Below are 23,084 nucleotides of genomic sequence, written 5' to 3'. Positions count from 1 at the left end.
CCTTTTAATGTTTTTTCAAGCAGGCCGCTGCAGTCTGATGTAACTGTGTACTCTGCTATATGTGTGTGTGTGTGTGTGCAGGATGGTACTATCTTATAAAAAGAAGGCTGGTTGACAAACAGCTCAATCCCAACATATTGGAACATTTATTCAAAGCTCAAGTGTGCTTGTGCGTGACATTTGAGTTTTAAGAAACATCTCAAACATCTTCTATTCTTTAAGTAAAACACCCAGAATAATCTCATAGAGGCGTCAGGGTCTCCCGTGTCTTATGGAGCCATTCACAAGTGAAAACAAGATATTCAGGTCTCAGTTTAATGCAATATTGATGTGGTGGGCAGCTTGAGTAAATGCCTCAGACAGAGATGGGAGTGACTCTTTGTGAATGAATCTTCTTTAACAGTTTGTTTTTGTGCTCCAGAGACAGAAAATGGTCCATTATAGGCATCATTTTTTGTTTTCTCCATCTCCATCTAGTTTCAGTTTACCCTGAAGCCGAGGTCGCAGTCCTCCTCTCACTCTCACTCCTCCATCAGGAGGCCATCTATCTTCCATTAGCCTCCTTCGAGCTTTTCAGTGCAGCTCAGTCTCATCTCCACACTGTCGTGTTGTCGTGTCTCCGAGGGTCAATTGGAACTTAGCCCACTAGAGTTGTGTACGTGTGTATCCCCAGTATACCCTTACGATACAGTATGTATCCAAAAATACATGCAAGATGTGTACAAATGGGCTTGCTCATGTTTTTATTATTAAATATGTATACAAATGGGTTTGCATTAGCAATGCATTGGAAATTTGTGTACAATACAGTTATTTTAAGGAGGGCTGATGTTCCTTTTTTTGATTGCAGATGTGTTGTAAATGGATTTCAAATGAACCCAAAATATTTACTCAAACTAGCAATTGTATTGTTTTTCTGTTTCAAATATATTTAAAGGGGACATATGATGAAAAACTCTGTTTTCCGATGCTTGTGCTCATACATTTGGGTATCTGGAGTACCTACCAACCAACAAATTGAAATAGGACGACCCAGTCAGTTTTTTGTGGGATGCCTGGATCAGAAAACATGTGATTCAACAAGCCATTCAGATTTGGCTCCCCCCTCCTATGTCACATGCAGGCTCATTAGAGTATATCGTCCACAGCTTGAGATCTCCCTTTGCAAAGGTGCACCATATATTTCCTCACAAGCCAATCAGAGCAGACTGGGCTTTTTAGGGAGGGGGTCTTAAAGAGACAGGCGCTAAAATTGATCAATTCCGACAGAGGGTGAATACAGGTATATTCAGACGGAAAATATGAAAAAAATAACGTGTTTTTTAACATTAAAGCATGTAAACATGTTTTAGTAGAAACCCAAAATACAAGTATGAACCTAGAAATGAGCATGATATGTCCCCTTTAAAATTTTATAAAATATAGTTTTCGAATATATGTATTAAAATACATTATAGGTCTCTCTACATAATACACGCTTGCTTTAGTGGAATACATTAACAGGACAGTGTAGTTGGCTAACACTACAGAAGTGACAGGAAATGAGAGAGAAGAGTGATGACCACAAGATCACTAGTTCATTAGGATGCCCCATTGACAAATATTTTACCTAAAGCCACCACTTGTCCCGGCAACATGCACATTCATCCCAACCAAAAGAAGCTGTAAAAATGCAGATGTTCAGCTCAGTACTGTGCAAAAACAGGAATATATATCACTGACATTTCATAGCTTCTAATAAATGTGTTAAAAATATTCTGCTCTGTCATCCTGTGGGTGATTTGTGCACAGAACATTTTATGTTTTTAAAATGTCAGCAGTAATTTAATGACTCTTTTTGACTACGACTTTTTTCCTGTGATTGAAAAGTTTAGAGCGTCCAACAACAACTATGGATTTTTTCTTTTTAAATGCAACACCAGCTGTTATTTTGTGATGTTTGACAATGTGAGTCAGCATATTAAAAGGCACTCACCAGTGCCATCAAGATTATCAAGGTTTATTCTTACTGAAATGTATTTGAGGTCACCTGTGACTCAACCTAAAACGAATAGCTTCAAGATAAAGTTTTGATTATTCAAATTATAGATGAATGATACTGTATAATACAAATACCAACTTTTTTGTGTGTGTGGTTCTGATAATCGGACTGAATCGCCATTTGGTTTCTCTTAATTCGTCCAGCCTGAGATTGTGTTCATGTGAGCTGATTTCTTGTCGGGAGGGGGTTGTTTATGACTGTATATACGTATTCACCATGACATGACACGAGAGGGTGGAGCTCAGTACAACCGAACGCTGAATACGACATTTTCAAGCAACCAAAATGTTATAATTAACTTTCATGAACTGAAAACACACTGTGAAAGGGTTAAAGTTGTAAGACGAAAACACAGACAACTCCCAGACCGGACAACGCCGTGGTAGCAACTCATTTACTAAATGAACACCATGCTGTATTGAAGAAGACTTGAAACTAGCGACTGAGACCATAAACTCATGTTTACAATGTTTACTGAGGTAATAAATCAAGTAAGAAGTAGGGTCATTTTCTCATAGACTTCTATACAATCAGACTTCTTTTAGCAACCAGAGGAGTCGCCTCCTGCTGGCCTTTAGAAATAATGCAAGTTTAAGGCACTTCCACATATGGGCTTCACATCTCAGACCCTGGAGTTGCCCTCTGTGGTCAGCTGGCGGAAAATAACTGTCACCAAAACCTACTGTTTATGAATAGCTGAACAAATCTGAGTTGAATTTGAATGCTGATTGTAAATCTACTTGGGTGGAGATGGTTTCTGTTCTCCACCACCTGTCCTTGTCGACAGTGCTAATAAAGTGAAGTAGCACATATCTCACCATGTTTGTATTTTTCACACATCAATATCAAGTACCACACTTCACTTGCTGGCACAAGTTTGCAGTGCATGATTTAAAGAAACAGACCGTACCTTCCTCCCACAACCTCCCACTAAACCTCTCTACATAATTGTGTATTTTCGTGTGCGTGAGACTGTTCATCTGGTCGGAGCATCCTGTGTTTGCTCACAGCTTCGTGTCCACCTACACGCAGCTGGACGATGGCCACCCTGCCCACCTTCCCCTTCGCCGGCCCCTCTCACCTCCGAGGAGCCTCCATCTCACTCGATCTTTCTCCACGAGACCTAAAAAACATCTTGTGCTGATTAGGAGGAAACTTTACAGCTGTGCATTTGTGTGTAGTCTTTTTACAAGTGCCCTTGTTTTCTATTCTGAAAGTAATGTGCTGACTAAGGCTGCCTGGAGGGGCCTTTTTCCCTGACACGATTTGTCTGCACTTTAAGCTGCTATGAAAGGCTTCTGGCAGTGTTTGTTTGAATCTACAAATTGATCAAAAGTAATACCACCTACATTCATGGCTGAACTCCACTCGGAATTTTGATATTTATCAATCCCGCAGAGGCTCCGCTAAGCCTGAAACATTATCTCTCTGTCTTATATCCCAGACTGAGTATTGTGTAGCGGTATTAGTTTATAACTCTCCGAGGGAAATTGTGAATCCTTGAAGCAAAACGAACTGAACAGGGAAGATTTGTGCTTTAATTAATGTTTGTCTCGTGGCCTTTTTGACAAGCGAAGCGCGGTAGCTCAGAATAATACCACCCATACATCAAAGTATGCACGGAGCTGCGTGTGAGTTCCTATTAGTGAGATCACAGCCAGACGAAGTGTACACTTCCCTGACTCCCCATCCAGCAAAACATTAACTTTAACAGTGTTTTAGATAAAAGGCACAGCTGTAAGGTATCTCATTAGACCCACAGGGAAAGAGACAAGCAATAGGAAACCCACGACACGAGCCTTCTTCCTAATTCTGTACAGGAAACAATAAAAACAGACGGGCCGCTCCCACATGGCTTATAAAAGTCCACGAATGTTTCTGTTATAAAAGGCAAACCTGACTGTGCAGTCTGGTTTTAAGAGAGGAAGGACTTGATCGGCTTCCTGTTTTCTTTAATTTGATTAGTGGACATTAAAACCTCTTTTGTGTGCTCATTGAGGCCTAATGAAAACCACAGAGTTGAATGAAAGGACAAACTGAATGCACACATAGTGGAAATGATTGTCACATAATGTAATTTAGCAGGTAAAATACTCATTGATTTTTTTATATTGCATTACAGCTATTAGATTGCTTTGATTTGATTTGGGCTCACAGGATATAAATATGTGTTTATATATTCCGTTCGCTGTATATAATAAGTCTCCATCGGCTTAATTCACAGAGCAACACAGCAATAACCCCTTCTCTCCTTCAAGCTGTATTACATTCCTCTAAATATCTTCTGTTGTATTATGCATCTCCAAGGTTTAATATTGTAAACTCACAGGGTGCATTTTGTTTTCTTACAGGAGGATACAGATCACAACTACTACACATCAAAAACGTACAACCGGCCAGACGCGATGAGCAAGGACTTGTGGGTAGATATCGACCAGATGGACAAGGACAAAGTGAAGATCCACGGGATTCTGTCCAACACGCACAGACAAGCAGCGGTAAGTCGACCGACGGCTGAGAGGAGATTTATGGTAACTTGGTTTGGATTTGGTGTTTTGAGAAGTGTGAGGTGCTGCTTTTTTTGTGCCAACCTTGAACGTTTATCTTTAAGTAACATTTATTTAAATATACCCAAACCTGGGGCGCTGTTGCTTAATGTCATTAGCTCAGCTGCAGTTTAAGATGTGATGATGTTGTCAACAAAGGCTGCAACTAACGATTATTTTAATTATCAATTAGCTGATGGATTATTTCAACATGTTCTCATCCCAACTCGTCACATACCATCACTTTGTCACGCCCCTTGGCGTCACGCCCCTTGGCGTCACGCCCCGTTAGGTTTAGGAAAGAACTACATGGTTGGGCTTAAAACTACTAAATTTGTACAGTGAAAATGACACTGAATGTTGTGAACACGGGACACAAACTAACAGCTGATTGTAACGTGAAGCACAGGACACAAACAGCGGTCTCCTGGATTACTTGCCCCGATACAAATTGTTTTACTCATTAGCAGTGATCAAATAACAGCAAAGACTAAAGTAAATTTTCATGTTTAATCTTTAAGTAAATTAATCTGGAGTTTTGCCCACATGCTCCAACGCAACCTAACTAAACTGTTTCCACGGTAATGGAAATGCTCGCTTGCGCTTCAGCTCATAAACTTTGTCTTTACCCGCCATTTTCTGATTGTGCACGATCTATACTGCGCATGTGCAACTCTCAACAGAGATGAGAAGGAAGCGAGATGGCTCACTCCTTAGCTACTTCCATCATCAGCTCCAGAAAACTTTACCACTTGATCGTTTGAGCAAGTGAGTTGCTAGATTTACTACCCCGACGTGGCGTTTTACTTGTCCCAGGCAAGCAGGCAATACTTGTTGTTGAGCCCTGAAACCTGCTGCAGACATTTATTGTTTATTAGCAGAGGTTTAAGGTCAAGGAATTCAGTATATTAGCAGATTTCTGCAGCTCTGATCGTTTTATGAATTTTAAAAGTTATGATCCTTCGCAAGAATGAAATTTATGAAGACATTCCCGAGTGAATATACAGCGCTGTTAAAAAGCCTTTCTGCTCATAAGGTAACTTCATCACACACGTAGTTTAGTTGCTGTTATGTTGCCGTTCAGCTGAACTCTTCAACACAGAAATCAGGTTCAACGTTTAACTGTTTTAAACCACTGCAAGTTCCAGTTAAACTTGTTCTTATCTGCAGCTAAGATGCTAAGTGACGCAGCAACAGCCCCCATGTGTGTCCTCAGAGTCACGCTTTGATTGTTTCAACCGTTTCTTTCAACACCAATCTGCATTTGGAGATGTAATTCTCTTGCAAACACACACAAAAACACCATGACGCCAAACATATCAGCTACTGGTGCCAACTAGCCAGTTAGTTTAGCCAGTGATGTGGGCTCAGAGATCAACAGAAAGGTAAAATCAATGCCAACAACACAGAGAAGAGATACTCCATATGTGTACGTAGGCTACTGTATGTGGTAGATGTGTATATTTGTCCGTAGACTATGGGACAAACTTGCTAAATGCTAAAATCATAGAACTAGAATAGGAGTGAACCGGACATTGAACTGTTTGAAGTGGTAATTTGACTAGTACAAAAGAAAATGACAATTGTTTTAGTTGTTATGGTGACAACACACGTCAGTAGGGCCGTAAAGTGTGTTGCGTTGCTGCTCTTTCGGCAGCGGAGGTAGTCACAGAGCCAAATTGAAGTCTATTAAGGCCAATTTATAAAAAAAATTCTCACTGTACTTACTTCTAAAAGGGACAGCCGGCATGGCGTGACTACACGTACACACACTAGACGCCGACGCTGTTGTTTTACATGTCACGCTGGCATGAGTGAGTCAACTGCAAGTCGGTTGCAATAGCAACGGTACACATAAAAAAGGCCGCCACTCTGACAATTCTGCTACGTTGATTTCAATGGTAATGTCCGTTGTTCTCCTATTCTATTTCTATGACTAAAATATTACAGTAATTACAGCATATGTCACCACAAAGACATGACTTTACAGATGTTTACTGTAATACGGTTTGTTCGTTTCCTCTACCATTAAAAACATGAAGATATGATATAAAAAGTTATTCCTTTAAGCATTTTTGCCGTTAAAAATGTCCTCTGCAGTGAAGTTTAAAAGCTTCCCTCCCTCCAGCTCTGCACAAGCAGGTGACCCATGTGAGGTGCATACTGATGAGGTCACACAAGGCAGCCGTTACTGACTGGAGAGACAGAGCAGCGTGGCAGCCGGGCAGTCACCGAGGAAAGCACCCGGGGTGAACAATAGCTGGCGAGGAGATAGAATAGAGTCTCACATTGTGCATTCTGCTGCTGTACCTTCAGTCATGTAATGATGGATTGAACCAAACAATCTGATGCAAGCTATTCTTTGTAGCCCGGACTAAGAGGCGAGGCCTTTCTTCCATGCAGTATAAGAGGGATGTGGGAGGTTTCTCTGACTTTGGCTTTAAAAAATTAATTAATAAGTGAATGCAATGTCCAGCCAAGCAATGCAGAGTCAAGAACTTGCCTGCATGATTTCATCGTGAGATTGCAGTGCAAGAAGAAGTGAAAACCATCTGTGCTGAAATGCAGCCACCGTGTCAGCAGACTAACATTTTAAACAAATAGAGTTTATAATGATGGCAGTTAAAGTCCTGAGAAACTGCATAAAACTCTGAGCTGGAACGGGATTGGAGAGAGCTTCCATGTTCCCTCCTGGCGCTGCTGACCGCCAACGCTTTGGCCCCCCGACACCGAAAAGGAATTGGCCAATACGGTCGTAAAAGAAAACACAGCCGCAGAGGTCAACTTCATCACAGGATTGTAGGAAAGTTAAGCTCTGGATTGGCCATATAGTCTGGTGAGATTCAGCTCGGTTTGCCACAGGATTACTCGCCCGGTATAATCTAGGGTCATAGCTGCATGTTGACTGTGGACGGTCTATCTCCGTAACGTTTTCTGGCAGTGGTCTGATGTGACTGTAACGTATTCAGATCACGGAGTAAATAATGAATGCATAAACCATCATTTGTGGTAATATGCTTGAGAAGTTTGTTGTTCATTTGGTCCAAGAATAATTTTATGATAATGTAGTTTTCTTGAATCCCTTTTTATTAAGTGTTAATTCCCATCAAGAGATTTGTGAATAATATGGAAGCCCATTTCTGGCAGGAAAAGAAAAAAAGTCAAAAAGTCAAGTAAGTAAAAATTAGGAGAGACTAAGTCTAAGATTATGAGAATGAATGTATGATATATGAAAGAAAGAGTCACAATTTTAACATATCTAATAATTTAATACTGTGTCACAATTTTTAGACTAAGGGTCAGATTATACTCAAACAGAATCAGTTTGTCCTACCATGTCGGAAATCAAATGTGTTTTTCCGAACCACCTCACTGATGAAAAGCCGTCCGTCATTGAGAGGGGAGACACAATATTGTTTAAATATGGGAATAATAACTGCACGCATTTTACAGTCTTTAGACAGTCTCTACTGGAAGGCATTCGTAGTAGGGGTTGGAACAATACGGTATTTGCACGATACGATATCACGATACTTAAGTCACGATACGATCTTATTGTAATTTTAAACATTTTGCGATATGCTGAGTATTGCGAAAAGATATATTGTGATGTATGTGTTTGTCAACATCTGTTTTATCTAATAAGATACAGTTTTCACTCTGTTCATCTCAGATTTTTCATTCACATATCTTGAGGTCAGAGGTCAAAGGAAATGAAATATGCCATTTCATCAGTTTCTCCTTGCTAGATATTAGTATAACTTTGGAGTTTTATTTAGCGTTCTTCCCAACAAGCTAACATGACATGGTTGGTACCAATCGTACAATGAGCCCACTTCAACCTCTGAAAGACAGAATAGCGTCTGTCGGATTGTTAAGCGGTTAATAGTTTATATAATAAGAGACCGATACTTGACGTCTGTGTATCGATACAATACTGCCACGCAAAATATCGCGATACTATGCTGAATTGATTTTTCCCCCACCGCTAATTTGTAGTGTTAGAAATGAATAAAACAGACATGGTTGTATTAAGAATGAAAAAAGAGACAGAAGTCATTACAACATTAGTATCCCCAATACCAGACCGCTAGCCTGGCTAAAACTAATTGATTAGTAATTACTTTAAAAGCCAGAAATTCACTTTACCAACACATAACTTTTCTGTGAGTATTTTTATTTTTGTAATTTGTAACTTTTCCTAGCACGAATGGGCTTCCATATAATAGAGATTCATAGATATATGCAAATATACATTTACCCATAAATGCCATTAGGAATACTATTATTACTTGACTCCTCATAAATCAACATTTCCACAAAGACATTTTTCTTTCTTCTTGTACTATTATGTTATAAAGGTCATATGTATATATATATTTTTACCACATGTACATTCATCTTTAAATCTCAATTTTTTATTTCTACTCAATGATTGCTCCACAGTAAGAGATTTTCTTTCCACATGTTTCCTCTGATCTAAATCCTCTGGTTGTTTTTAAGATGAGAGCAGTTTCTGATCCTCCTCTTGCTTCTGTCTTTCTGACCGAGGTCATCTGTCTGTTTTTCCCCTCACAGAGAGTTAATCTGTCCTTCGATTTCCCTTTTTATGGACATTTCCTGCGTGAAATCACCGTGGCGACTGGTGGTAAGTGAACACTGTTCTCTAAATGGTAGTTATTAGTGTTGTTGTTGGATCTACTGCATGTGCTTGGCATATTAAGACTGTACACAGACAGTTTTTATTGCTACTGGGTTTAGGAGGGAATGTGGTAAATGAGTCTGGCGTACGGTGGCATTTATGAAATGGAGAAGAAGAGTGTGTCTGCATGTGTTTCTGGTACTCGGTGTACCTGTGAGTGAGTATGGCGTGGCCTACTGAACAAAGACATCTCACTCCTGAATACAGAAAAGAATCAAACAATTAGTTATTTCTTCAGATACTGGGTTGTTGAAAAGACTCGTCTGGCACAAACCACAGCACAAAACCACCACCGACACTCTGCCAGCCAAGCAAATCAGTCTGATACAAGACCAGTTACAGCTCTCACCTCCGGGACAGTCTGCTAGACACTGGGGGATACAAAAACAAACCACTCCCAACACTCAGCACCAGCAGCTCCACACCAGACTGAACTGGAAGAGAACCCAGACCGATGGGTTTGGACTGGAAACAGGAGTCGCTGTGCCAAGTGGCCTAGCACACCCTGATAGACATGGATAAGGAGGTGGGGGTATCAGGAGATGTGTGTGTGTTTGACACGTGACTCAGCAGACGTGTTCGCCAGAGTGTGCAAAGCAATTTTCCACTTGAGTCTTGACGGCGAAACCACAACAGCCCCAACCGGCTATTATCACATCAAAGACTAAAGCCCTGCTCTTACCCAACTATTTCAGAGATGTTGCGCTGCGTTTAGCTGCCACTTGGAATAATAAAGAAATAATCCGCCGTGTCTCTTATCGTCATGATCAACACCGTCTCATTTTCCCCACTTCAATCCTCCGTCAGTGGCGAAGCTGAGTTGGCTTTAGAAACTAGATGATGGTGTGAGGGAGTGGACGGTTCTCAGACGCTACCAGAGGGGTGATAACAACAATTTGCATTCCTCCAGACAGAGATGGAGGGAGGAGACCGAGGAGGAGGAGGAGGAGGCAGCTATCTGCCTCTCGCAGGCCTCTGGGGCTTTGTCTCCGAGACACCCCTCCTCTCATCCCTCCATTTCAGGGCCTATCAATCAGCTCGTCCTCTCTCTGCCCACTGGACCATCTTTTCTCCCCACTTTCTTTGCTGTCAGCAACTCACTGTTTTTACTTCGGCAAATATTTCTTTTTTCTATATGAACTCTGCAGGAAAAGATAATTTATTAACTGACGAAACAGCAGCAGGGTTACAATTGCACTTAGTCTTGTATTTTTAGCGTTACGGTTACTTTCTAAACAGAACAGCGGCCAAGTCTCAAACACATTAACGATGAAGGGGTTGGCATGGAGCCTTGTCAAACATATGAAATCTAAGTCCATTTTTATGGGTATTGAATGCAGTAAATTGAGAGTTACACTGCAAAAAGTCTCCATCTTGGTCAGTGTGATAAGGTTATTTTAACCTGTTTCAAATGCAACCCAACTTGCGAATTTTTAGAAATAATTGTAAATACCTTATAAACCAAGTCTGCAACAAACGATCATTTTCATTGTCGATTAATCTGTTGATTATTTTCTTGATTAATCGATTAGTTGTTTGGTCTAGAAAAATGGGGAAAGCCCAAGATGACGTCCTCAAATGTCTTGTTTAGTCCACAACTCAAAGATATTCAGTTTACTGTCATAGAGGAGTAAAGAAACCAGAAAATATTCACATTTAAGAAGCTGGAATCAGAGAATTTGACTCTTTTTTTTTCTTACAAAATGACTCAAACTGATTAATTGATTATCAGAATAGTTGGTGATTAATTTAATAGTGGACAGCAACTAATCAATTAATCAATTAATCATTGCAGCTCTACTCAAAACAAGATAAAGTAAGACACAATACTGCACAAATTTCTAGATGAATGATTTCTGAGAATTCATAAAACAAGTTTATTTATATTAGAAACGATCTATTTTAAACCCAAGTTCAAGCCACTGTGGCACCCTCCATTTGGGGCTGAAACGATTATTTAATGAACTGATCAACAGAAAATTAACCATTAACAGTTTTGATAATCAATTAATTGTCTTTTTTTTTCAAGAAAAAATCCTAAAATACTGTTTCCTGCTTCTGCAAAATGTGAGAAGTTGCTGCTTTTATCTGTTTTATATCTTTAAAATTAAAATCTTCTCACCATTTTCTGACATTTTATAGACTAAACGATGAATCACTTAATCGTAACAATAATCGACAGGTTGATTGATGATGAAAATAAGCATTAGTGGCATCCCTACTCCAGTGGTAGTATTAAAAATGACATCAATGGCAGACATCAATGCACGCTGCTACTTTAACACTTTAAAACTGATATTCTCTCTCAAACATTACAGAGTCACTTCAAAAGACTACAACACCTTTGATGCATGAATGATAATAACAAAGGCAGAACACATTAAAAATATAACTAGAAATGTTTTAAAAATAAATGGATGCCAAGAACAAAGAGGAGAAATATTCATACAGTCATGAGAGTTGCAGTGACTGTCAGCGTACTGCAGGTGTTGTAATGAACTGACTGATGTGTGGACGGCATGTAGTGACTGTGAATGCCAGTAATGATGATGATACATGATCTGACCACCGCCAGCTGTGTCGACGGATATCCAGCTGTGGCGTGCTGTTTACTGAGCCAGCTGTCACATTGTGCAACCAGAATACAAACCGCACATGATAACATCGTATACAATCATAGGTATTATATGTCGTCATCCAGCTAATTGGTGATCACAAGCATTTATATGTAACACACCAAATACATAACATGTGTGAGGCGAGTAAAGGAGCACAAAATCACCTGAAAAACAAACCTTAGAATGAGCCTTTTATATCTACATAGGAGTGGGTCCTCTCTCTGCGGAGTCCACTGCGATGCACCGCCATGTTTCGTCACCGCCACCGCCGCTCTCTCTCTCTTGCTTCACCACCCACTTCTCATGTACACACACACACTCTATGCACCGGCTCTGCTCCAAATGACCTACACTACTCTTTACCAGAACTGGCTCTAGCGAGGGCCATTCACATTTTTGGGTCGGCCTTCTTAGTTCTTCCACACTTGGCGCACGGGAGAGGCTTCAGTTTAGGGATGCACCGATACCACTTTTTTCAGACCGAGTACAAATACAAGTAATTACATTTGGGTACTCACCGATACCGAGTACCGATACAAGTACTTCTCTGTGCCAAAAGACTTTCGTTAACAGCCAGCTGGAGGATGTGAGCGAACCGCGACCGGCTCTAGGTCGGCTTGGAAAGGCTCGGGACGAAGGTGCTTCCTCATCATAAAAGGCGCCAGGGGTCTGCGGCGATGTCGGCAACCCACCCGACCCGTCTTGAAACACGGACCAAGGAGTCTAACGCGCACCGCTTGAGGTTGGATCCCGGCCCCGCGGGGTCGGGCGCACAACCGGCCCGTCTCGCCTGCACCGTCGGGGAGTTGGAGCGTGAGCGCGTGCGGTAGGACCCGAAAGATGGTGACTGGAGTTTAACGTCACACTGCCATAAAGTGGTATCGGTGCCATTGTATTGGAGCCGTTTTGCGAGTACGAGTATGAGTATATGAGAACAGTATCGGACCCAATACCCGATACTAGTATCGGTATCGGTGCATCCCTACTTCAGTTGATTGCAATCTCAACCTCACCGCTAGATGCTGCCTCTCAAAGTAGTGCTATGATGTTGAATCGTAACCCCTGTATCATGATATGTATCGTATTGCCAGATTCTTGCCGATACACAGCCCTACTGTGGTATTACAACATTTACTGAAGTTAAATATCTTACTTCCACCTATGGCAAGCAACACCGTCTCTTAGAAATTAAGCATTTACTTGAAAAAACATCACCACTGAATATAATCCAAGTAATTATGTTTCCCGGCATAAACACTATTTCTTGGAGACAGAGTTGTGACGAGAATGATAACTTATTTTTTGGGGCGAATTACTTTTTTGTTTGTCCAGTCATGCTGACGATCACTAAATTCGTATTCCAAAGAAATCACAGTTGTGAAACATTAAACTAATGTGTGCCAGATGATTTCCCCTCAGTATGACATGATAGATTGGTATTAGGTTGACTCAGTGTGGTTTTGTATCACTCAGCAACAAAAAAAAACAAGAAAAGCAGACGTTTAATTTAGATTAAAAACCTTGTAGTTTGGTATTTAAAAGACAAAAGACTAAATCAAATGTGTGTGTGATCCGGCTCTGAACAGCTGCGATAAACAGAAAATATCCTGTAAATTAAACACAGCTCAGTACCTAGGAACAAAGGCCTTGTCTAAACACAATGTCCAATAAAGGGAAGCTTTAGTCCGGTGGGTCTGCTAATTCCCGCTCTTGTTTTTCTTGGACATACACAGCCCGGCGCTTTTGGATAGCAGCACACATAAACAGAACTTGGAAAGAATTACCCTGCTCTTCCTAGAACCTCTTTCTCAACCTCAAACTCCTCTTCATTATTTCTTTATATGTGCTGTTCCCCAGGTTCCCCTCCTCCTCCTCAGTCCCATCTCCCTCTGCTGTAAGTGACGGCCATAATGGATGAATTGCCTCTCTATTGAGCACCCCGCGGCTCTCACCTCTTTAGTGTATTGAGAGGCTGTCTGATTTTCTTCAGACTGTCGAATAAGTTGTATTGTGTTTTCAGGAGATTGCTGGTATAGAGAGCAGACATAAAACCCTTTCGTGTGTGTGTGTGTGTGTGTGTGTGTGTGTGTGTGTGTGTGTTTGGTCGAGGGGATTTCTAAGCTTTAGAGGTTGAAAGTGAAAAGAGAAATAGCACAAAGCAAAGCCAAAGAAAGAGATAAAAACGTGCCTGAGTTGAATGTTGGGTAAATATGAGATGAGATGGAATGTAAGACGGCTGATTTGCGTCGCTCCACAATCAGATAAAAGAAAGTGCAGACGCAGCCAGTTTCCCCGGAGCATTATGTTCATGTTTACCTGAATTTAGGCAAGTAGACCCAACAACCCTGCCTCTTTGTTTTCTATCCTCTTTACATTCATTTACCATGACATAACGTGCTTTTATCTGCATGTTCTGCAAGCACAAAAAGCACCAGTACACCCCTCTGCAGCTTTTAAACATTTGTTTCTAAAAGATGATTAATACGTTTGCTCTCAAAAATAAAAGACTACTTACATGTTCAAAGCAACAGTTTGACATTTTTGGGGAAAAGGCTTATTTGCTTCCATATAAAGCTACCACCAGTTAGCTTAGCTTAGCATAAAGACTGGAAACAGGGGAAAACAGTTAGCCCGGCTTAGTAAAACCTCAACTTGTCATTTTCATTAACTTATAATGAAAATTATTGTGAGTTGTAACCCTACATACACAACTTTGATTTTCAACACTAATTGACATTCAGGCAAAAAAATGTTTTTTTCAGGCACTGGTCAATTTTGAAAATTTGGGCTATTTTATCTTCCATAACATACAGTATCTTCTTCTATCAGACTAGTGGAAAGAAAACATCCAACATACACATTTTAGGTGTTTATTTTACTAAACTTTGTCTATTTGCGTCTGTAAATTTCTCCTAAATTCACCAAAAGTTAGAATTAGATAATGCTTTTGCATATTTAAACATAAAATGTTATGAAATACACAAAATAACTGTTTTAACGTAAATAATCAATTGGGGAAGTTTCATGGTGATATCTATTAGTTAAAAGGTTTTACTCTATTCACCTGTAGTCTTGTAAAGTGTATGGACGTTTACAATCCATATCTTTAAAAGCCGTTTTCTCATTTTAAAAATCTTTGACTTCAACAAAATGAAACAAGAATTTTTATCCAATGTTCAGATTTCTAGAAATGTATGCAAATTAACACATACTTAATAATATAATGCCTCATTTGCTTAATGAATCACAGCATTTCAGAAAATTTGTAATACAAAAAGAATTGTCTTAACGTACATAATTAACTGGGCAAGTTAAATAATAGATTCGATTTATTAGTTTTGTTTTCCCCTCACTGTCTCTGCAACGACAGCTGTTTTTGCTCTCAACGTGTAAGCCCACTGTAGGAAGCCATAAGTAAAAGCATATAAAGCATATAAAAATAGTTCTGGCACATTTTTGGTAGGAATAAATCCTAACCCGTGGCAACTCCTCCTAGTAAGCCTTAAAGGACCGAGTCTTTTAGCTCATTCAGTCCAGGTGGAGTTCTCTACAGTCGGGACTTCACAATAGAGTCACATCTTCACTCCCCTGCTCTTCCTCTCACTGTGAGTGCTGACAGTGCTCTATATAGAGGTAATCCTGAGCAGGGAGGTCTTTAGGGGAAGATAGATTCCCCTCATGATATGCTCTGCTCCTAGTTTCCAAAGTGATGGATGTGTTTTTATAGCCAGCCTACTGCATGGGAAGACATATGGTGACATGAAATGGGGGTTTATGGGCCCGGCCTCAATGAGACTTTTCCCAAAAATCCTCTTTTCTTCCTGAGCTGGGTTTTCCCCCCCTATACGCCTCAGGCAGATTCTTTATATACTGTATTTCTGTTGAACTTAAGCAACAAAGCAAAGAGATCCCTTCAAAAGAGAATGATTTCTTACTTTGGGCTGTTTGATGATTTTTATTGTGATATTCTGAACATAATTGAAAAAATGTCCATCATAAAGTGAGGTGGAGGACTTTTTCAGAGTTAGATAGTTTCCATGTCTAACACTTAAAGGTACAGTGTGTAGGATTTGGTGGCATCTACTGAGTACCCCTCCGCTCACTCCTCCGCTTCCAAGACTGTGGTAACGCGAGCCGCCGAGTGCAAAACCGTAGTAACGCCGTTCACCTCTCTCAGAGGCCATCCTTACCATAATAACACTACTGTAGGAGCAACGAAAGTCAAACGGCGGCTAGCGATTTTTTGCACTCTGCGGCTCACGTTACCACAGTTTCACAAGCGTGTGGGAGAAGTACGGTGGCATTCAGGTAACGTAAAAATGAAAAAAGCTCTCGCTAGAGCTAGTGTTTGGTTTGTCCGTTCTGGGCGTCTGTAGAAACATGGCGAGCAACATGGCGGACTCTGTGAAGAGGACCCGCTCCCTAAGCTAACGGAAACACAACGATTCTTAGTTTCAGGTGATTAAACACTAATGAAAACATAGTTATGAATATTATATTCTATTCCTGCTGAAAGATCCCTCGAAATGTTACACACTGGCCCTTTAAAGGAATAGTTTGATATTTTGGGAAAAACATGATGCCACTCTCTTGTCTGTAGGGTAAGAACATCCCCTCTTCTACAAAATGACGTTCCCATACAACTAAACTGCATTCTCGATTGCGTTTCGAGGGAAAAGTATTTTCTCTCGGATTATGGTCACACTTTTAAACAGATTTAAACATGTGGTTAACGTTGTAAGTTTAAACAAAATACAACAAAAACACAACAAAACTACTTGGTTAGGTTTAGTAAAAACACGAACAGCGGTCTCTTGGGTGAATGTCCTGTGTTTGTTTGGCACATCCACCAACCCAACCTACTTACGGGGATTTCCGTATTTGTGATACGTCACAAACAAACGTAATCTGCAACAAAATATGTTTCCCTCGAAACGTAATTTACAATGCAGTTTTGTTATATGGGAAGGTAATTTGGGTAAGAAGCTGCAGCCAGTAAAAGCCAACTAAAAGATTTCCAAAACTCACAGATTTGAATATAACTATTGTCCTGTCCAGAAAAGACCATATCTTTAGTAGTTGCTAAGTCATGTGTATGTAGGTACACTAGAAGATTACAACCAGTCTTAAATGTTTGAACAACTCTGTCTGTCTTCATAAAAAAATCCTGCCGTTTCACAACTTTCAACGAGACAAAGGTGGAAATATCAGGGAAAAAATAGATGCCACCCTTTTCCTGTTGCAAGAATAATTTTCCAACAAGAGTAATTATTTAAAAAGAAAAGCATGTTTTTCAAGATCCAGTCACTGTAAGTGTCTCATTAATTCCTCAAACTGCTCTTCAAAGGTAAATTATATTGGATGCATGTGATCGTCTCACCCAAATGCCATGCGTTCCCTTTGTTCTGAGTAAAACGTGATTTAAAGGGTGCATGTTCAGGTTTGTTTTTGCAATTCAGGCAAAGTCAGAGTGAGAAACTAAAAATACATAAATCTTTAAATAGCAGCTGACTTTGCTAAACTTTCTTGTCAGCAGGGAAATTAAGAGGCTGTTTGATTCTGTTGTCACGAGTGCGAAGACGGTTCCCTCGTGATAAATAGTGGGCGTTTTCCCCCCTTTTCCGGACTCCATTAATAACCATGTTTACAGGCTGCTAAATGATGCAGCTCCAGTCTGTGTTGACTGAGCACGTCGCTCTCTGTGGAGAGATCTAATTGTGTCTCGTTGAAGGGACGCATAAATTGGAAAAGTTAACATAATCCCTTTTTGTTGTCATGGTTTCTTCGTTAGCGTCCGTGATTGATGATGTAAAGTAAAAACACACACACACGAGGATGTTAAGGAGTACACCAGGAGAGCAAAAAGACGGCTCATGGGCCCACGATAATATATTTACTGCTCACTCAGCATGTCTTGCCTTTACGCCCCTCAGATTTGCCCTTCTGTTTTTGATAAAAGATAATGGTGCTAATTATTCGCAGCCTGCAGCAGGAGGCCAGAGACAGAGAGGGAGGTGATGGCTGTGGGTTGATGAGGAGCTTTTAACGTTGGACTGGAGGGCAGACGTATATTCATCCTGAATTTAACAGAGGAAGGGACGGTGGGGATGGAGGGAGAGAAGATTGATGTTGGTTTTTAGGGTAAAAACACTTTAACATAGCAGGTATAAGTGATATATTGATGATTTTAACAGTATAAATTAGAATTCAGTGTACTAAAAGTTGTCGTCTCTGTTTCTTCCTCAGGGTTCATCTACACGGGTGACGTGGTGCACCGGATGCTAACAGCTACACAGTACATCGCTCCTCTGATGGCAAACTTTGACCCCAGCGTCTCCAGAAACTCTACTGTCATCTACTTTGATAACGGTAACAGCAGTTTGCCATTTAATTTTATTTCTACCTTAATGTGTAGCAGTTGTTTACTCTCTTTTGGCTCCAACCAGCTGTTAATTCTGGTAAGGACAGCCGACTGTGTGGTAACAAGCTCCAGAAAATACTGAAAGAAAGACCAGAGGATGGGTGCTATGCTTCTGTGACAAGCTGTAACCAACATATGAGCGCAGTACAGAGCGGCAGCGGCGATTAACTAGCCAGTGGCACACACAAACAGGGACTTACATGCACTAACAAACACGTGCAGCCGGACCAGCTATGTAAAGAAAGAGCTAGACCAGTGGTCTCAAACTCAATTTACCTGGGGGCCGCTGGAGGCAGAGTCCGGGTGAGGCTGGGCCGCATCAGGTATTCCACAAAAAAAGCTTTGTTAAAAAAAAACAATCTTCTCAAACGTCATTATTAACAGTTCTTTAACTTGAATGGGTTCTTCTGAACATGAACGGTTCTTCTGAACATGAACTGTCCTGAACATGAATGGAACATTGAAGAACATGAACGGTTCTTCTGAACATGGCCTCTATTGCGTCTCCCACTTTTCCTGAAATTGTCTGTGCTCGTCACCAACCTTTCTCTTCACTGCAGGCTTTGAAAAAGACATGATTGGGGCTGTGTGACAAGATATATATTCATTCCACTTGGTGTCACTCCGCAATAAAGTTGTGCCTGCTGTGTTTGTGTTGCTCTGCAATTACACCACCAAACCGCTAGTTGGCGGCGGCGTCTCTATGAGTTTCCTTCTTCTTCTTGTACTACAAACAGAAACTGAGCGGAGTTGGAGCTAATAACTGTTGAACCACAGAACTTTTACTGATATTACTGCAACGCCGAAAAGAGAAAATATATCTGAGTGGATTTGTGTGAACAAACATTGAAAAGATGGAGGCAGAGAGAAGTAGAACTTGGTCCTGGCCGCTCAGCATCGCTGAGAGACTGGACCAATCACAGCTGTTGCGGTCTGCGTCGCCGCGACGTGTAGTTACATTTCTGGAGAGGTGCACGTCAGGCTACGGCGTCGATTCAACGCAGAAGTATAAATCAAGCTTTAATCAAGCTTATGCGATGTTACACGGGCGCCGCCACAGTTGTTGTGAAATGTTTCTCTGCTTGCATCAAGCCCGGCCGATTGCCCGTCCCCGGGAGCCAGATACCCCACTGTGATGGGTAGGTTCGTTCAGCTCGGGCTCGCGCAACAAAGGGACCTTCCACGGCAAACTGCCATTCACATAAAACTCGTGGGCCGAGGGCGCCTGGTTAGCTCAGTTGGTAGAGCGGGCGCCCATGTAACGAGACTTGGTCCTGACCGCGGCGGCCCGGGTTCGAATCCGGCCTGTGGCCCTTTCCGCATCCACTCTCTCTCCCCCCTTTCCAAGACTCTATCCACTGTCCTGTCAATAAAAATGAAAAAATGCCCCCAAAAAAAAACTTTATAAAAAAAAAAATAAAAAAAAATTTGCGGGCCGCACTAACATTAAACTTTCATATCAAGGTGGGGGCCACAAAATATCGCCTTGCGGGCCGCAATTGGCCCGCGGGCCGCAATTGGCCCGCGGGCCGCGAGTTTGAGACCCCTGAGCTAGACAGTTTCTCCTCGCAAAAATGTAGCACAAGTTTGGAGCGTTATTTAGCCTCCTTCGCGACACGCTAGTATGACATGATTGGTACCAATGGATTTATTAGGCTTTCTACTTTCATATGATAGTATCTTCACTCTAGCTTTAAAGGTTGAGCCCACTACAACCTCCGAAAGTTGTATCATGTATGTATGTGTGTATCAATATTGCCCACCCCTAAATTCACACAAAATTGTCTTGGAATTGAAGCTCTTACTGACGCTATAAAAATAGGAAATCTTAATCAGTTAATGATTTATATGAAACCCTCCATGACCTCTGTAACATCCCCTTAAATTCCACTTACTCACTTTAAATTAAATTGATGCCCTTCCTCACTCTCTCTACCTTTCTTTTGCCATCTGTGATGGTTGTTATCCATCATGTCCGTCATTAATCCCTCCCTCTGCAGCAGAGTGACTGACCAACCGTGTGACCTTCTGCAGTGGAGCTCATCAGACTTTAACCAAACTGGCAGCTGATCAATTCTCAGCCCGCCTGCTCGTCGACACACTGTCCATCAGTCAATGTCCCGCCGATACAGCATAACAACTGTACGGTCCGTTCTGTTTTGGGAGAGTGAGAGCCTCTTTCCTTCAGACTGTGAGCAGTTTGATGATGCGTTCACAGCAGAGACGTTTTGTTTGTTCTGGACACACAAACAGGATTGTGCGAGACTTCACAGCGACAGTGTTTTTTGTTAATTATAATCTGCTAAATAAAGAATACATGTGGTTAAGACATGAGTTTTTCAAGTGCTGTAAAACTATCCTGAAGTTTGATAGCACACAATTATAGATGAGTGAAGTGCTTCAGCACCTGGCAGACTTCTGAATTTAAGTGTCGTTGCCAGCGGGCGCATAATGACAGCAAATACCTCTTATTAAAGCCCGTATGACAAGTTTGACACTTGGATAGTTTAACACAACTATAGAAGTCTGCTGTAACAATTTACCGTACCAGACAAGCATTAATTAATCCACTACTCAAGGATTAATTTCAAGTCTTCTATCTCCTAAAGGAGCCGCAACCCTGTCATCTGATCCCGTTAAAATGTCTTCTTTATTATGTTAAGAAGTTCAATGTTTTGAGCCCAAAAGTGCTGCTCATCAACCCCAAAGCAATCAAATACCCAATTTACACTCAGTCACTTCATGCATCGTCGGATCGGATAGCTGTTTGATCTATAAAAAAAAAAAAAAGTGTAAATGCATCCCAGAAGCATTCAAGATGGATTAAAACCTGATCTCACTGAGCTGTTGAGGCATTTATCTGATCCTTGATCAGTTCAACCACAGGATTAACTGTGTGGGTGATGAGATATTTTTTTGTATGGCTGAGCTATGAAGATGAGAGCCCATGAAGACGATAAAACTTCACCAATCCATGTATTTGTGTAAGTTTACGAATAGTTGTAAGCTTGCAAGCTTGGTTTTACTAACCGCTAATTGTTGTTACTAAACTGCTAAACTAAACTAAATGAAGGCTGACGCAATCACATTTGTGATCTGGACAAAGGAGATGCATACCGTATATGTGGCTACATGTAAACAAAAGTGTATTAAATCCAGAGGGAAACTCCGGGGTCTGAAAAGTGAAGCCAATGCTGAAGTGCCTTAAAGTTGCATTCTTTCTAATAGCCAGCAGGGGGCGACTCCTCTGGTTGCAAAAAGAGGTGTGATTGTATAGAAGTCTATGAGAAAATGAGCCTACTTCTCACTTGATTTATTTCCTCAGTAAACATTGTAAACATGAGTTTATGGTCTCAATCGCTAGTTTCAAGTCTTCTTCAATACAGCATGATGTTCATTTAGTAAATTATGGTCCCATTTAGAGTCAGATAGACCATAAAGCAGGGGATGCTTTAGGGCGTGGCTACCTTGTGATTGACAGGTCGCTACCACGGCGTTGTCTGGTCTGAGAGTTGTCCGTGTTTTCGTCTTACAACTTTAACCCTTTCACAGTGTGTTTTCAGTTTATGAAACGTAATTGTTTGGTTGCCTAAAAATTTCGAATTCAGCATCAGTTGTACTTAGCTCCACCCTCTCGTGTCACTTCTGGTTGCAAATAATCAAGAAGGTGACGGCAAAAATGACGAAGGCTTCAAAACAGTAGTCCACAAACCAGTGGGTGATGTCACGGTGACTACGTTCACTTCTTGCGTATATACAGTCTATGGTTATCACCACCTTCTGCACGGACGCAATCACATTTGTGATCTGGTCAAAGGAGACGCATATATGTGGCTACATGTAAACAAAAGTGTATTAAATATAATCTGGATTTTATCCCTCTGCTGTGAAAAAGGCCCATAGAGCATCAGAGATTAGTGTTTTATACATTGGGAATCATCAAAAACCAATAGTAAGACATACATTTGAAAAATAAAAGTTAAAATAAATAAATAACTGTGAGAAGTTGAATAAATTCTGAAAACTGCTGCGTAAACCACTCTCAGTTACTTCACCATGCAGAGGGTGGGCTTGCGTAATAGAGCTAGATTTGATTTGTTTGTTTTGAGTTCATACAGCATGTTAAGCTTGTAAGTGGAATTAGAAACAAGGCCAGTGTGCGCTCCCTCTGCGCCGCCTCACCCCACTCTGTATTTTTAGCCAGGAAGCCCCAGATAGCACGCAGCCTCCCCTTCTGAACTCAATGCATTTTAAGCAGACTTATATTAGGCTTAACTTGTGCTGACTGAGTAAGGACGCTGTGCCTTAAGGTAGCAGCTATTTAGCGCTGTGGTCGTCCCGCTGGTATCCACCTAAACTCTGTCCTCATTAATACGTTGCCCAGCAACTCTTTATACTCCCCATCCAAACACTCACAACAGTGCCAGAGAGTCTAATGTAACCTCCTTGAACACATGCAACATCCATGTCTAATGCCAGAGGCACTCTAAACATACCACATTTAATTTACAATGGGATTTCCTGTACGAGCAGACGCCTGCGCCTCTCTAAGCTAAATCTCTTCACTTTGGAGGAGAAGAGCTCTGGCTATGTGACGGAAAAATTGATTAGTTGTGTTAACAAACCTTTATTGCCCTGGCGCCCGGCCAAATGACTAGCTCGGACGAGGGAATGGCTTTCACATCAATAGGTTCTCCAAAGTCCACGATAAATCAAACCGGTGTTAAAAGTAATGTGAGGCCCGATGTCTGGAGGG

General features: G+C 41.1%; 1 protein-coding gene across 2 annotated transcripts in view; it reads left to right on the top strand.

Annotated features, from left to right (window-relative positions):
- The window catches only part of plxdc2b (plexin domain containing 2b), a 113,280-nt gene that overhangs the window by 55,868 nt on the left and 34,328 nt on the right, over positions 1-23,084 (top strand). For both annotated transcript variants that reach the window (XM_074622681.1, XM_074622680.1), the window contains exons 3-5: positions 4,393-4,539; positions 9,166-9,235; positions 18,154-18,276. In XM_074622681.1, coding sequence (XP_074478782.1) covers positions 4,393-4,539; positions 9,166-9,235; positions 18,154-18,276 — 340 coding nt within the window. The remainder of the gene's footprint in view (positions 1-4,392; positions 4,540-9,165; positions 9,236-18,153; positions 18,277-23,084) is intronic.

Source organism: Sebastes fasciatus, chromosome 21 (assembly GCF_043250625.1).
Source record: "Sebastes fasciatus isolate fSebFas1 chromosome 21, fSebFas1.pri, whole genome shotgun sequence".
NCBI classification, from domain to species: Eukaryota; Metazoa; Chordata; class Actinopteri; order Perciformes; family Sebastidae; genus Sebastes; species Sebastes fasciatus.
This window is presented reverse-complemented; position numbering and strand designations above follow the sequence as displayed.